Source organism: Cornus florida, unplaced genomic scaffold (genome assembly GCF_030987335.1).
Source record: "Cornus florida cultivar Cherokee Brave unplaced genomic scaffold, ASM3098733v1 CherokeeBrave_3.0.0_Hap2_Chr08, whole genome shotgun sequence".
Taxonomy (NCBI): domain Eukaryota; kingdom Viridiplantae; phylum Streptophyta; class Magnoliopsida; order Cornales; family Cornaceae; genus Cornus; species Cornus florida.
In genome coordinates, this window is record NW_026775578.1 from 9,187,945 (window position 1) to 9,204,030 (window position 16,086).

Genomic DNA, 16,086 nt, shown 5'->3' on the forward strand with positions numbered 1-16,086 from the left:
AATGGTTATTTTTGGGCTTTGCTCACCCCCTTACCCCCTAACCAAACAATTTGCAGGTGAAGGAAACGGTACCGAAAATATTTAGCACGCTTGGAAAAGATTTACTTAATGTTGCTTGGCTTGGAGAATTTCTAATAGTTGATAATTTTGATGTCAACATGGATTTGGAATTATTATTTACTGACATAGAGTTTAGATCTATAAACGGATCGGATTCGGATAAGATCATGGCTTATCCGATTCGAATCCGATAAGAATATGCTCAAATCAATTCGATCCGATAATTCGACAAATATTTTGTGGATCAATTTATATCTAATTTGTTAATAAACGGATATCCGATCCAATAATCTAGTCCGATCCAATAAGGGTTTGTATATATATATATTTTTTTTTTGTAAAAAACAATTAATGTCAAAAAAGAATTAAAAAAAAAAAAAGAAAGATAAATAAAATATGAAAAAGGAAAATTAAATCTTTTACTTTTGTTAAAGAATAAATACTTGAGAATAAGGAAAAATAGAGAGATTGAAAAAAAAGGAGAAAATAATAATAAGAATATTTTAATAATATATAAAAATATATATCATAAAATTTCATTTTATATATTTAACATATTATATAATATATTATTTCGGATAGGATTATTATCGAATCGGATTGACCATAATCCTTATCCGATTTGTTTAGCTAACCAGTTTTCGAATTCGAATCGTTATTGAATTAAATCTTCAATCCATAGCCAAGTTATTGGATTGGATTCGGATCAAAATCCGATCTATTGACAAGTCTATTTGAGTTTCAAACGATCATTTTTTGAAGAATTTTTCTAAAATTTAAAAGAAATAGTGAATTAATTCCTCCTTGGACATCACATTTTTAGAAGATATTAATCGTAAATTCCCCCTACTAGTAGCGAAACAAAAGTACGAAGCATGTATGGTAATGTTTGCTATAATTTTGAATAGTATGAAGGTGTTTCGGAAAGAGAAGCCAAAACTGGAAGCAAAAATTTGATACTTCCGATTGCTTCAACACTGTAGCAAAAGTATTGTTCACGAAAAAAGAAGAAGATATTTTTAACTAGCCATTTAATTTTTCAAACTTTCAACATTTTTTTGCCAAATATGTTTTCATGTTTTTGCTTATAAATATATGTTACTAAACATGCTCCCAAATAGTATTGAATACATTTCAAAACAGAAACTTTACTTCTGTTTCGGGCAGTGATGGACCTAGAAAATTTTGTGAGGGGGGCAGCCTTTTAATTTGTGGGCACTGGGGGTAAACTTATATAGTGGGTCCATTTTTGTAATTTCAATAGGGTTTTCTTCATAAAATTTAAAAATTTAAAGTATAAAATGTAAAAAAATAAAATTTAGTGGGTGAATTGTAATTTTAGTAGGGCATCTTCATAAATTCTCAAAAGTTTGAAGTATAAATGAAAAAAAAAAATCCATTGAGGGCGAATTATAATTTTAGTGGGGACATCTTCATAAATTTTTTAAAAATTAAGGTATAAAATAAAAATATAAAAAATTCAGTGGGGGTATCTGCCCCTACTACTCCTATGTTGGAACCGTGCCTGGCTTCGAGTAAAAGTAAGCACGTTAATCAACATGTAGTCTACAATGACATGACATCATGGAGAGAGCCAGAAATTATTTTTCAAAAGGCACAATTCAAATATATATATATATATAATGTAGCAAATTAAAATTTTTAAATAATTATACATACAAAAATGTAATTTTTTAAACGTTGATGGTGAGCAAAATGTCCCCAGCCTTAATTGGCTTGGTTCTTCTTGCATGAGATGAGTCAAAATAAGAGATAGTCCAATTGCCACATAAAATAAAATAAAACATGCTAAATTGTAATTAACTATTATAAATATGTATTTTCTTTTTAAAAACAAAAGTTATGTTTGATTTTAGCACTATATCTTAATTGACTAGTTGGTCCACAACAATGCAGCATGTCTCATACTAAATGCCATATTATTTGTATTTATTTATTGCAGTCGAAAATTTAAGCAATTTGGCAGAGCTATAGTTCCTTGGAAATTAATTTAAATTTATTTTCTGGATTTAAACTATATTTAAAGGGGAATCAAAATCTAGGTTAGGATATAGATTTATTGGTTCAGATTTTGAATATAAATAGGCATTAAATGAATTTAATTTAACACGAGACCAAATCCAATCCGATTATGTTCTATAAGGTAAGAACTTTATTTGTATTTATCCATTATGGACTAAATGGGGTTGGATATGAATTGTAATCATAACATCTAACTGCTTACCAATTTTATTTTTGTGTACCGAACTTCAGTTACTTCACATTAATTAATATACAAGAAAATAATAATAATAATAATAATAAGTCATTGGTGCGTAAAATGTACGCGTATTGTCGTGGTGACTGGTGAGACGAGCCAAAAACTTTTGCTCAAATTTCAGTACGTCGCGTCGCGGCGAGAGAGGGGAAGACAGGTTAACAGGAGCGATGTAGAGAGAGAAACCATCAATCTCTCTTTCTCTATATATAGAGAGAGAGAGGTTTTTGGGTGGGTTTCTTTTCGCTGCGAAGGTTCAAGAAAAGACCAAACCGTTTCTCTAAAACCTCCATCATCATTTAGTTTTGTCTCAAACTTCCGAATTTCACGTCGTTATATCTTTCAGATATAGAAATATAGATATAAATACAGCATTACAGATATACAATTTCCATATGTCGCTTCATGCACCTCCAAACCTTTCCAAATCAAACCATTCACATAATAAAACCCCCTCTTAACATACTAGTAATTCCAACTCTAAACCCTCCTTCTCTCTCAAGAATTTCACATGTTCGTGAAGCCCTTTTCTGCCGAAACCCTTTCGAAGTCATTGGGTCTCTGAAAGTTCTTCTGGGTTTTGATATATAATCTTCTTGGGTCTTGTATAATTTGTGTATATATCTTGATCACATATATGGGCGATCTTCAACTTTGTTGTCGACAGCCAAACGGCCTCGTATTGGAAGATCACCTGTTCCCACCGTCTTTCTCGCCGCCTCCGTCGCCGTCGGCGTCATCTAACCCCGACCCATCGTCAGTTCAAGACGATAGTTGGGTGGTAGCTGAAAAGACGGCCCAAGAAGTGGTGTGTTGTGTTCAATCCACTATAGCTTCTGATAAGAAGAGGGACGATGTCATTGAATACGTACATAGACTAATCAGATGTCTTGGATGCGTGGTGAATTCATTTTCCTTCAATGTCTCTGTTTTGGTTTTGAACAGTGTAGTATGGTTTAATTGTTATATGGGTTGTGTTCTTTTAGTTGGCTTCTGTTGGTTTTTGTCATCTTCATTCTATATTCGTTAGGTTCTTTACGCAATTCAGTTTTTCATTTGATTGACAGATTGTATGTTCTTTCCACAATTTCCCTTTCTTTTGTAAGGCAAGCCTGATTCACGAAGAGTGGAGTTAAAACTAGTCTGATACTAATGCGTATAACAAGAAATTCATATCTGAGGTGCTTAGTTATTACTATTATTTTTCATTTCACTCTGTGTAGAATCACTTCATTCTATTCTGAATTTTGTAGAATTTTGGCAGTTTGGGCAAATTATTGGTATGAGGGTTGCAGCAATCAGTCGAGTCTTAAAACATATGCCTTCAAAAAGATCCACAAAATATGGGTTTTCAACCTTATTATTTGTTAAATTCATATGGTATTTAAACTGCAGTTTTGTTTAGCCTATCAAGATGATTTGCCTTCCTTGTAACGTGGTCAGGGGTCCTTTCCTGAATGCCTAAAATTAATTGCTAATTTGGTTTTCCCCTTGTCATGCTAGCTCTTTCTAGATGAGTCCACACTGATTTTTTTAGGATGAATTGCACCAAGAAAACATAGTCACTGATTTTGTTGTCAATGCTTTTTTAATTGAAGACAGTATACCATGATTTCATGGGAGATTGAATTGCACAAAATGCTTTCAATGGAAATTGGCGAGTGTACAACTATTGAAGAGGCTAAGCTTGGAATCCTAATTTAAGACTCTCAACTTCTTTGGAAGGAATTGGGAAGAAATGAAATGCTTGGTTATTACTGGTGTTTGTCCCTCTAGTGTGCTAGGGGGAAATGAAATGCAATATACAAAGTTTTCATCTGATTGATGGGAATTATGTAATATTCAAGAAAACCAAGGCAGAGGTTTCCCTCTCCCTCTTTCAAGCCTAAAAGAAAAAATGTGAGAACAATCTGGAGCACGCGAAGTGTGTTGTGCATTGCTGTGTTCTGTGTCTAATCTACCTAGGTATTTTTTTATTGTGTGGTGTGGTTTCATTAATCTTATCTTGTCATTCTAAAGCATGCGGGCACACACATATATGATCTTTCAATTATTTAGGTGTAATTTCCGATTCTACTTTATAAGGGTAAAATTCACCAATTATAAGCTGGATTACGTAGTTAGATTTGGAATAGTTTTATTTGTTTCTACATTTTTTTTTTCAATATTCCTTTTCACATCCTTATTGATGTTAAAGACAATTAAGATGACTCTATGCACAATTATTTAGAAATTAGGGCTCCTTATGGGACAGTGGGAGAGTTTTCAATATACTTTTGCTTCTTTGTTATTAAAAAAAAATATATACTTTTGCTTCTTTGTTGGGGATGGTTGTTTTGTATGCTCTGGCATGATATTTGGCACAGAGAAGAAGTTTTGAAGCGAGATATATAGTGCATTATAGTATTCCCCTGAATAAAGGGACAGTCATGACTGATTAAGTCAGGTTGTTTGAGGCTGGATTCCTGGAAGCCGCTTTCACTGGGTTTGCGCAGGATTGGAAAACCGAAGAGGTGAGCGGATTCTTTTAGTGCTTTACGGGATGGAGGTTGGGAAAGACAGTGAAGATGCTTTGAGGTGGAAGCTGAATTGGCATGGGATTTGGAATGAATTTCTATTATAAGATTTTCAGGGTAAGGGTACAATAATTTCCCTTGATGAGGTTAAAGGCCTGAAGGAAGAATGCTAATTAGTTCGCATTTTTTTACTTCAGGAGTTACTAGTAACCCTAAACTTCACAACTTCTAGCAGATACAAGGACTATTTCTCCCAAAATAGGTATTATTTGGAACACCGTGAGTAATGAATTGAAATATCTCTGTTACCAAGGCTGAGGGGTTTAAGGGCCTAAAAGCAGAGTTCTTATTTATGCAATATTTTTGACTTTAGTAATACTAACTAAAATTTTACGACTTCTAGCAGATACAAGCACTGATCTTCGAAAATAAGAACTATATGGAGGACCCCGTGGTAATGAACTGGGGTATCTTGTTACTTAGGCCGAGAGGTAATCCAACAAAGAAGATTAAATAAAAAGGCTGAGGGATATTCCTTACTACGCAATCAGTATCAAGTTTCACTTATCTGAACATCTAATTTTTTGTGCAATTTTGTTGTGAAACATCTTTACGGGAGCCAGCCATGTGGGAAATGTTATTGTTCCATTTTGTTGTAGTTCTTGTAAGTCAAGTTTTACTGATTCTGTATGCACATTTTGTAGGTCGTCCCATATGGATCAGTACCACTAAAAACCTATCTTCCTGATGGAGACATTGATCTGACTGTTATCAGCAAGCCTAATGTTGAGGATGCTTTAGCTAGGGATGTAATTGCTATGTTGCAGGGAGAGGAGCAGAATAAAAATGTGGAGTATGAAGTGAAGGATACCCAATTCATCGATGCTGAGGTTTTCAACACTTTTGATGCTCCATTATAAATGTTTATTCAAATCAGTTGGTATGTTCCACCATATGGAGAGTATGGATTTTAATATCTTGATCTGGATCCCATTATCTCAGGATCCTATGATCCAAAAATACTGAAGCAATCTGAATCCCACAAAAATCTCATGTGAGTAAAATCTGTATAAGGCTGTAGGAATCCTGGGATCCCGTGCCTCCATATTCTATCGATTCTACTATACAACCTTATAATGTTATTCTTGTATATCTTTTTCGTAAGTTACTGCCCAATGCTCAAGTAACATTATAGAATGAAGATTGAGACCCTTTACATCTCCTAAATATGAAAAGTGTGTCAAAATTTACATGTCATTTTGAATCCATTGATTCTTCGAGTATGCTTCAGAGTTGAATTAAGTTGTTCTTGAGTTTGCTCATATTATATTTGCCTTTCTCCCCAGAATGTGTTTGTCAGCTTGTTTTCCAGTCATCGGGTTTCCTCTTTCTGGAATTTTGAAATTCTCTCTTTTCTCAGACATTTATGTGCTTACCCGCAGCAGGTCCTATCCATTCTTTGGATACAATAACCTCCACTTTTGTTCCAAGTTATGGGGATTAGCTCTTCCCCCAATTATGTGTTTGCGGATTGAATGTTCATGAGTTTTATTTACTTAGTTCTGAAGATCTTTAGTCATTTAAATATAAATGTTCTATCTATCCTTTTCTTTTCATCTGTATGGTGTTATGGAATTAGGAGTATTTGTGTTTCTGATGGCAGGTTAAACTTGTGAAATGCCTTGTAAATAACATGGTAATAGATATCTCCTTCAATCAGTTAGGAGGACTTCGTACACTATGTTTTCTGGGACAGGTATGGTTCAAGGCTTCTTGTCAAGATTTTAAATGCTCACTTGCTTGCTTTCTTCCTGTGTTTTTATTTCTATCATGCCAAAGTATAAATTCATTGTGTTTATTTTACTTAGCCTTATGAATTTAGTTGAATTATTTTTAAACACTTTTTAAATATCTACAGTGCTGAATTAAAAATCTCTTGTAAAATCTCAAGAATTGGCATTTTTTGTTTCTTTTTCTGATGATTCCATTGGTACTAACGCCTTCCAACACCATGGAAAACATAGGATTTGTTGATGTCTTTCTCCCTAAACTATTTTTTCTCTCCTTGTTTCACCATTCTAACAAATAAAATTTTACTGTTTGCAATTCTTTTCGGTTTCTGTGTCAGCATATGTATCTATTTCCCTAATCTGTTTGTCTACATTAGTAAGATTGCAAATCTGTGGTCTGATATATACAGAATTACATCTCTTTGCCACTTTTCCCTTCGTGCACATGTTTTTTTTTTCTTTCTATTATTTCAGTTTGTTTATGTTTACGTATCTTCTTTTTAGCTCCACTATTTCAGCATTTGTATCTATTTCCCTAACATAGGATTTGTTGAGTCTGAATGTTGTCTTCTTTTTGATGCTTATAGTAAAATCTCAGTATAAGCTTGAACTATTTTGTACTTCATGTTCTTAGCTGAATAACATTTATGCCTCAGAGTCCAATCAAGAGTAGGCCAGTCTGATTTGCTCTAGACACATTTTGAAGATCATGGCTTGCTGAAATACCATATTGTCCTTTTTTGGATTTTGACATTATTTTTATTTTTCAAAGCAGGTTGATCGCCTTATTGGCAAAAATAATCTCTTTAAGCGTAGCATTATTCTGATAAAAGCTTGGTGCTACTATGAAAGCCGTATTCTAGGTGCTCATCATGGTCTAATTTCTACATATGCGTTGGAAACATTGGTCCTATATATCTTCCATGTGTTTCATTCATTCTTAAATGGCCCTCTAATGGTAACTATCTGTGGTCGTCCTACTCGTGATTACTTTTATACAAGCAGTGTATGCAAGAGTTTGATATGTGATACTTGTTTGTCTGTTTATAGGTTCTCTATAGATTTTTGGATTATTTTAGCACATTTGATTGGGAGAACTATTGTATCAGTTTAAATGGTGCAGTTTGCAAAGCTTCCCTGCCTGATATAGTTGGTAAGCGATACCTCTTTTTCCTGTGAAGTTTAGTACGTTTTGTTAATAGTTATGATCTGTCCTCTTTCTGCAGTTGAGATGCCAAAAAATGGGGGTAATAATTGGATGCTTAGTGAAGAGTTTCTTAGAAACTGTGTGGACGTGTTCTCAGTTCCATCAAGTGAGACAAACTTGCGAGCATTTCCCCAAAAACATCTAAACATAATTGATCCATTGAGAAAAAATAACAACCTTGGACGCAGTGTCCACAGAGGTAAAGATCATTTGCTATATTTTAGTTTATTTTTAGAATGTATTTCTGGATGTTTCTTAAAAATATATGGAGGCTTATACTAAGTTACTGTTGTTGTGAGAAATGTAGTAGGTTATTTTCAGTGATCATGAGTTTCATTTTTGAAAACTTTTTGCTGATGTGGACAGGCGTTTGAAGAATTTTTCTTGTTTGGTGACTAGGAGAATTGAGCTTGTGTAAAGAAAAATGCAAACCTTAATTTTATGTTTTATGATGTTTTGGAGATCAACTCAGTTGAGACAAATAGTATTTAAGACCTAGTCGAGTGGAGTTTCTTGGTCCACATTGAGGGTAATGCTAGAGGAAGGGGAAGACAAAGTTAACATGAGTAGAATTAGGGCCTGTTTGGATTGGCTTCTCAAACACTGCTTTCGGCTTTTTGGGCTTGAAAGCTGCTTTGAATAGTGTTTGGCTAATTTGTTTCAAATAGCTTTGGGCCTTGGAAGAGCATTTTTGAGAAGCGGGGGGTACCAGCTTATCCAAAACGCTCTTTCAAGAAGCACAGGAAGCCAATGTTTTGTTTTAATGAACTTTTTAAACACTGGTCATGCCCTTTCTATTACCAAGTGAACAAATTGAAATTCCTGCCGCATCCCAATAAAAGTCCCCCCTAGCATGAAAAACTCGCGTCTGCAGAAGATGTCTCTGAAATTTCTCATCTCCTGTTACCAGGCGTGAGTTTTTTTTTCTTTTTCATCTTCCCAAACACCCAAATTCCTCATTTTTCTTCGTTTCCAACCAAAACCAATGAAATACTCGTGCCAACAAAAATCCTTGGATCGATGAGAGCATGAAAGTAGATGCAATTTTAATTATCTGAACCTCAGGCTCACCTGAGTTTGAAGCTCTATTTTCTGTATAGATTTTCTCCATATGTAACCGGAGTTTGAGTCGATCGATTTGGGTGTTGCTGATATTGATGATTGGAATTTTTCATTTAGAAAGGAAAGTTTTTTTTAACATAGAGGCGTCTTTTTCAGAAAAAGTAATCTTGATATTTGCTGATTTCTGAAAAGTAAAATTGGGTAAACCTCCAGTGATACTGTGGGAAGATGAATTCCCAGCTGGGCTGGTTGCTAAAAGTAATCTTGATATTGCTGGTCTCTGAAATAAAATTTAGTTTCTTCTTGTGGAAAAAAAAATAAAAAAACCGTTTCTTAGATAATTTTTAAGTCATACTTTTTAATTATACAGATTGTGTTACCCATGTATGTGTGTATTTAAATGTTCAGTCTACTGTTATGGGAATTTTTCTGGCCTCGTTAAACCTCTAATTATGGTTTGGATTATGGGCTTGTTCTCTTTGTCAAGTTCAACCTGGAAAGGGATTTTTTTTTTTTTTTGGATTATTTGTGCTCACACCTCGTATTTGTTTAGGAATGAAATATGCCACGAGTTCTGTTTGTGAGAATAGTTAGTTGAAAAGTACTTTCTTCATGCTCTTGTGGTGATTTGAAGTGCAAAATAGCATATGTAACATTAGCAAACATATTTTATTTACAAATTTTTTTCAATAGATGGATTTTGCCAAACTTTATTTCTGTTTTTACAAAAAAATTATAGTTAAACACAAACACTAGAAGAATGAGTAACTGAAAAATGATTGGTAACAAAAGACGATGGATGGGACAAGGTAAGACAAGACGTAAGAAACTCAAAAATCATTGGGACAAGGTAAGAAAAGATTAGTTGCTTAGAGACGGTAGTTATTTCAATTTGAGGGCAAAATAATTATTTAAATAATAGAAGAGCTTCAGAAAATGTTTTGCCAGACAGACAAAAAAAAACTCTTCTGCCATTAAAAGTTCTTCTAAAATATAGTTCCCAAGCACTATCCCATAATGAAGTGGAAGTGATAGCTTTTGCTGCTCTTTTTCTTCTGCATAAAAGCAAAAGCAAAAGCTATGCCAAACAAGACCTTAGTAAGGAAGGATATTATATCGTATGGTCTGAGGCTATGGCCTTGGATAGAGCGGATTGGAAAAATAGGATTCGGGCCCCAAGTAGTTGGAAAAACGCTTTGCTGTTGTTGCATTGGTAATGGACCTTTAAGAATTTTTCATTGTTAAATAACAAGATGTTGCTTTCTTTATATATATATTTGGTGGGTAAGCATGCAGACCTATTATTGCTCCAGTGGACACTTGAACCCTCAACCTGCCACGCAGGGGGCAGACCTAGAAATTTTCACTCGCGGGAAGGGAGTTTGCAAAATGAAAACTAAATTCAAGCTAGTAGTATGCACAGAAACAAAATTCAGAAATATATACATATACATATTCTGTAACTAATTTTTCTAGATGGAAGACTTATTTTAATAAATTTTTGGTACTTCATAAAATGAGAATAGAGATGGAAAAACTTATTATTTAGGTTTTCTTTCTTTTACCTTTCCCTTGAAATGATATTTACCAAAAAAATACCTTTCTCTTAAACTGGAGACTCCCAAAAGTAGGTTTTTCAAATTAAGGTTTTGTTTAGACTTTAAAAGGGCCACAAGTTAAATCCTTCTATTTGGAAATTACTCTTCACCTACATGTTTAGTAGGAAAGTTTTTCAAATTTATTTATTTATTTGCCACGGAGAATTGCCTCCCTCTAATTCCCATGTAGGTCCGCCCATTGCTCCTACGTGGTGGGGAGGAGATACCAGCTGAGCTAAAGCCTTGATGGAAAAACATTGTGTTTAAGTGAAAGCAGAAAACTGAAACAAGGAGCTATTTCATTTTAATACTAATATATGAAATCAAAGATATTGCTTATCATTTTCCTCATGTCCACACTGTCTCCATAATGATCAAGATGAGCAATGACACCACCATACCACCTCCTCAACTGATGGCTGCTCTCAGTAATTTGGTGGAGTGGAATTTTAATTTGAATTTTCAGTTCAATAATGGGGGTCTGGTTGATTTTAGTCACAAGCTGTTGCTTAATCTACTTGCTGAGTTGCTGCTGGTCCTTGCTTTGTTAATTCTGTTTCTACTTTCTGGTTTTGGGGAGTGGTTCTTTTCTATTTGTATCTCAGTTGATTAGGTGGTTGTGTAATTTCTTGTTTGGTTTCTTGATGGCCTTCCCTCTGGTTTGTAGCCTTTGCTTGGTTTAATAGAATGTGATTTAGGGAAAAAAACATTATTGCCACCATAAACATCATTATTGACCTCACCTCCGATACTGTTTGCAGTCTTTCAGCAGTATAGTTGAATGTGGTTTTTACTTATGCTTTATTATATTGGCAAATATGAAAACTAGAAAACGGATTGCTTTTGTTAACTTTTTTGTACATGCTCTCTATGTCGTGGTAAAATGACAGACTCTCCTTGTAGGCAATTTCTATCGAATATGCAGTGCTTTCAAGTATGGGGCTCACAAGCTTGGTCGAATCCTTTTGTTACCAAGAGAGAGAATCGCAGATGAGATCAAGAAGTTCTTTGCTCACACCCTGGCGAGGCATGGAAGTAAATGTGAAGCTGATGTGCAAAATACTGTAGTAACAGCTTGTGCTAATGAGTCTTCCACTTTGTCATCGTCATTTCATTCAGATTCATTTTCTGAGGATAAGATGCATTTAAAATCTTCAAATTTTGATATTGGCAATAATATATCGGAGATGGAAGATAAACTTTCGGTGTTCAGAAATGACCAAGACATAAACTCCATGGAAGTCATTTCTACACAGGTTGTGTCAGAAACAGGATTTTTGATAGATGGAACTGCTGTTTTTGGTTATAGTTTAGATGGGGATGCCAGTTTGGCAATTGCAAATGAAACATCCGATTGTTCATCTCCAGTCAGAAATGACCAAGACAGAAACTCCATGGAAGTCATTTCTACACAGATTGTGTCAGAAACAGGATTTTTGATAGATGGAACTGCTGTTTTTGGATATAGTTTAGGTGGGGATGCCAGTTTGGCAATTGCAAATGAAACATCCGATTGTTCATCTCCAAGTAGCAACTTTAGTAGTTCTCTTTCTGAGCAATTTCACTTTGTACCTTTTTTCTATATCTCTAGGTTTTCTACAGAATGTAGGAAGTTCAGAAACAGGAACTTGTTCCAAGAACGTGCAACAATTGATGAGAGGATGCCCTTTACTTCAAGGGTGGAACACAGAGAGAAAGACGTGGCAGTCTTTTCATGTTATAATAATCAAGCGGGTGTGATCTCCAGTAGTCCACCAATCTCTTGCCCGGATGCCAATATCTCAGAAAGTTTGCCCCTTAATATTAAGGAAAGGGACTTAGTTGGCATTGCTGGAGGTTCAGAAACTTTGAATTCCTTGTCAGACCTCAATGGAGATTATGATAGTCACATAAGGAGCCTGCAGTATGGTCTGTGTTGCCATGGATATGCTTTATCAGCACCTGAACTAACTCCTCCAACTTTGCCTTCTCAGTTCCAGAGAAAGAAGCCTTGGGATACTGTTCGTCAGTCCATGCCACTCATGCAGAATTCCTTTTCTCGAACCAACACAAATGGTGTGGTCTTGCATGATGTAAAGAGCCCTGTGAACCACCCCACAACATCCAGTCTTGCTGCCTTCAGTTCAGAAGGAAAACATAAACCACTAGGAATTGGCACATACTTTCCCCACAAGGTACTCCATTATGTAACCCGTTTGGCATGTTTTATGATATTATTGTTCTGATATTGATATCCAAATTTGGGCCCATATCATGTTTGGGACGGCTGATATTAGTGTGGAATAGTTCATAACATATCAGATTTTTTGGCCAAAACCCATATCACCAAATTGGTGATATTGTGTGTTATTTGGTGATATTGTGTGTTTTGATATTGTAGCAGAGGCAGTAAAGCAATTTTTCGAATTTCTCAAAATTTCGTTACCAAACGTGGTTCCGATTCTACCCAAAATACCCCCACAACAAAACGGTTGTTTTGGTATTGACCAAAAACATAACACCTAAAACACACCGCATGCCAAACGGGCCCTAAATATTCGTGGTTTGGTTTTTCTTTTCTTTTCTTTTTGTGCGTTTGTTTCGTGTTATGCATGCAGTTTTTATTTTTCACATTGGTCTTAAGCTTGAAAATTTCCAGAACTGGCCTTCACCAGGGAGGGGAAGTAAGGGTTCAAGGAATATTGGTCAGTTGCAGAGACGCACATGTAATAATGGCTTAGCTCCCATTCTGTCTAAGAGAAACTCAGCTGAAGAAGGCAGTCTTGGGAGCTTAAATTCAGAGTCCCAGGCTCCAGGCCCTGTAAAGTCGGGGATATCACGCGAATCTCACATGTTTGGTAATTCCCATGCCAATGGTGTCCCTGTTTCATCTCAAAAATTTGAATTTGGGTCACTTGGGCATCTGGAAGAAGAATACAGCACTTCTCATAATTGGGGCTCTACTCAAAGCCTGGCGGTACAGAGTTCAAAACCAGTCTCGGGTTGTAATAAAAAAAAGTAAGGGTATTTTCTGAGCACATAAATACTGTCAGGCAATGAATAACATATTAGGATGTGGGCGGTGTTCTTCTTTCATACTGAATTCCATCTAAAGGTCTGTACATGGTTTTGTTTTTCAGGGTTGCAGGGCAGTCGTATCAACTTAAGAATGAAGATGACTTCCCCCCTTTGCCCTCTGGATGCCATCGGTAAGGTAATCAATTCAAACTAAGAATGGAAAAAGGTCGCCGAGATAATAGAATCTTCCATGGCAACACTGTTATGAGGCAATAAACAAGAGATGCTAAAAAACCAAACCAAGCTATAGGGAGTGCAATGTTTTCTTCTCTTTCGTATTTCTTTTTTTTTTTTTTTTTCCCAAATTTCCGGAGGAGGTTGGTATTATGTACAAAAAGTGGATATTCTGTATACATTCGTCTGGCTTGTTTTCCCTCTATGCATCAACACGCCATATTGGCGTACAGTGAGGGCCATCACATTCCAAGTGATGTTCTTCCCTTAGCTATTTGCTTGTAGCTGTCCTGGATACATAAGCAAATTTCACTTTTCCTTGTTGACATGCGTACACTTCTGCTGGACAAAAAGAGAAAATTTTATACATTTTCCATTGTAATGATATCCACATTTGGAATGGTTAGTGGTGAATATTGGATATATTGGTACTTTTTTGTTGAGGAATTCTCATTCTTATTGTTTTTTTTTTTTTTTTTTTTTCTGAGCGGAGTGGGGATCTGTGCTATATTGTTAATTACAGGTATTATATTCGAAGTCACAGAATGCTTATGGTATGGTGTTGTTAATTACAGGTATTATATTCGAAGTCACAGAATGCTTATGGTATGGTGTGCGAATTGGCAAATCTTTTTATAATTTGTAAATTTAATTTTCTCAATTTCCGAATTCAAATTTTAAATCCTTGAATTCTCAATAATTTTTCATTAATTAAATCATGGACGGTGATATTTATTATTGACGGCGATTTATCAAAATATAATGTTCAAAATTAAGAATAAACTTACAATATAAAAAATAATAATAATAACAAATCTTTGCCATGTTATACAAATTCTTTTTTTAATTTTAGTTAGAATTTTTATTATTCTATAATTCTTTAAAGTATTCATTTCACGATTTAAACAATAATGTATATCTTTAAGAATCTAGATTAAGCATATAGATTATTACTAATATTATGTATAACACCTTTTTTAATGCTTATGAAATTACATGGTAGCGTTTTATTCTATGTACAAATATCAAGAATATTTCACACATATAATAATATGTAAGTCTATTGACTACATTTTAAATTTTATCAACGTTCATCATCGCTATTCTCTGACACTGCACCAGCCGGGAATCGAACCCGGGTCTGTACCGTGGCAGGGTACTATTCTACCACTAGACCACTGGTGCTTATTGTACATGTCTTCATTCTATTTCATAATAAATTGAGATTTCTAAATACTTCCGCCCCCCTTCGCTCTCGTTTTTTTCCATCGTGCCGACGACCTTTTCTTATATACGAAGAAGTGCGTAAGATCTACTAATCTAGTGTTTAAAAAAAAAATATATATATATATATATATTTTTTTTTTAAACACTAGATTAGTAGATCTTACGCACTTCTTCGTATATAAGAAAAGGTCATCGGCACGATGGAAAAAAACGAGAGCGAAGGGGGGCGGAAGTATTTAGAAATCTCAATTTATTATGAAATAGAATGAAGACATGTACAATAAGCACCAGTGGTCTAGTGGTAGAATAGTACCCTGCCACGGTACAGACCCGGGTTCGATTCCCGGCTGGTGCAGTGTCAGAGAATAGCGATGATGAAATCATGCGCTTCCTGTGATGGATGGGTCCACACAAACATCTGATTTCAAGATGAAAATATGCGCATCTGAGCTTTCTCCTCTTTCCTTTTTTAATTCTAGTTTCCTTGGACTTCAGTGTGATGGGCGGCCTAAAAATCTGGAAATTTTATTTAAAATATTAAAATCAAATAATATATTTTATTTTATTTTATTTTAAAATCAAATTTAAATCACTAATCTAATTTTTGAATTCAGTGATTTATTTTTTTTATTTTTTTTATTTTTTTTATTTTCAAATAGATATGGCCGATTCATAAGGATGGCAATGGAGCAGAGTTGGGTACGAGTTTGGCTAAACCCAACTCCGCCCTGTTAGAAAATTTATCACTTCAATTTCGTCCTTATTTTGGAACGGGTTTGTAATTGTTATATCATTCCCGTCCTTATTTCAATAGACAAAGTTTCGACTCTGTCCTATGAAATAATTTAAAGCTTTGAAATTTAATATATTTACTTAAAAGTAAATATAATATTAAAACTATTATATTAAATGTATTATATTAAAAATATTATATTAAAAGTGATGTTTGAAATTATTATATTAAATTTTTGATTTAATAATATTATAACATTACAATATGATGTAATACGTTGTATCTCGGGTATAATATAATATATTGTATAACTCTTTAAAATAAATGTATCTATAGAGAATATATAGCAAATTATATACAGATAAATATCTAGAGTGGGGCCTA

General features: G+C 34.5%; 1 protein-coding gene and 3 non-coding genes across 4 annotated transcripts; 3 read left to right on the forward strand and 1 right to left on the reverse strand.

Annotated features, from left to right (window-relative positions):
• The first annotated feature begins 2,473 nt into the window (after positions 1-2,473).
• LOC132269266 (uncharacterized) lies at positions 2,474-13,866 on the forward strand. The gene is made up of 9 exons (XM_059770405.1): positions 2,474-3,239; positions 5,559-5,744; positions 6,518-6,610; positions 7,420-7,602; positions 7,695-7,797; positions 7,871-8,050; positions 11,415-12,685; positions 13,150-13,508; positions 13,631-13,866. The coding sequence occupies exons 1-9, from the start codon at positions 2,976-2,978 to the stop codon at positions 13,701-13,703; spliced, it is 2,712 nt and encodes a 903-aa protein (XP_059626388.1). The 5' UTR covers positions 2,474-2,975; the 3' UTR covers positions 13,704-13,866.
• Positions 13,867-14,856: 990 nt separating this feature from the next.
• TRNAG-GCC (transfer RNA glycine (anticodon GCC)) lies at positions 14,857-14,927 on the reverse strand. Its single transcript has one exon. It is a non-coding gene; the product is annotated as a tRNA-Gly (tRNA).
• A 326-nt stretch (positions 14,928-15,253) lies between these two features.
• Positions 15,254-15,324, forward strand: TRNAG-GCC (transfer RNA glycine (anticodon GCC)). Its single transcript has one exon. It is a non-coding gene; the product is annotated as a tRNA-Gly (tRNA).
• An 11-nt stretch (positions 15,325-15,335) lies between these two features.
• Positions 15,336-15,422, forward strand: LOC132272291 (small nucleolar RNA snoR114). Its single transcript, XR_009470031.1, has one exon. It is a non-coding gene; the product is annotated as a small nucleolar RNA snoR114 (small nucleolar RNA).
• Positions 15,423-16,086: the final 664 nt, after the last annotated feature.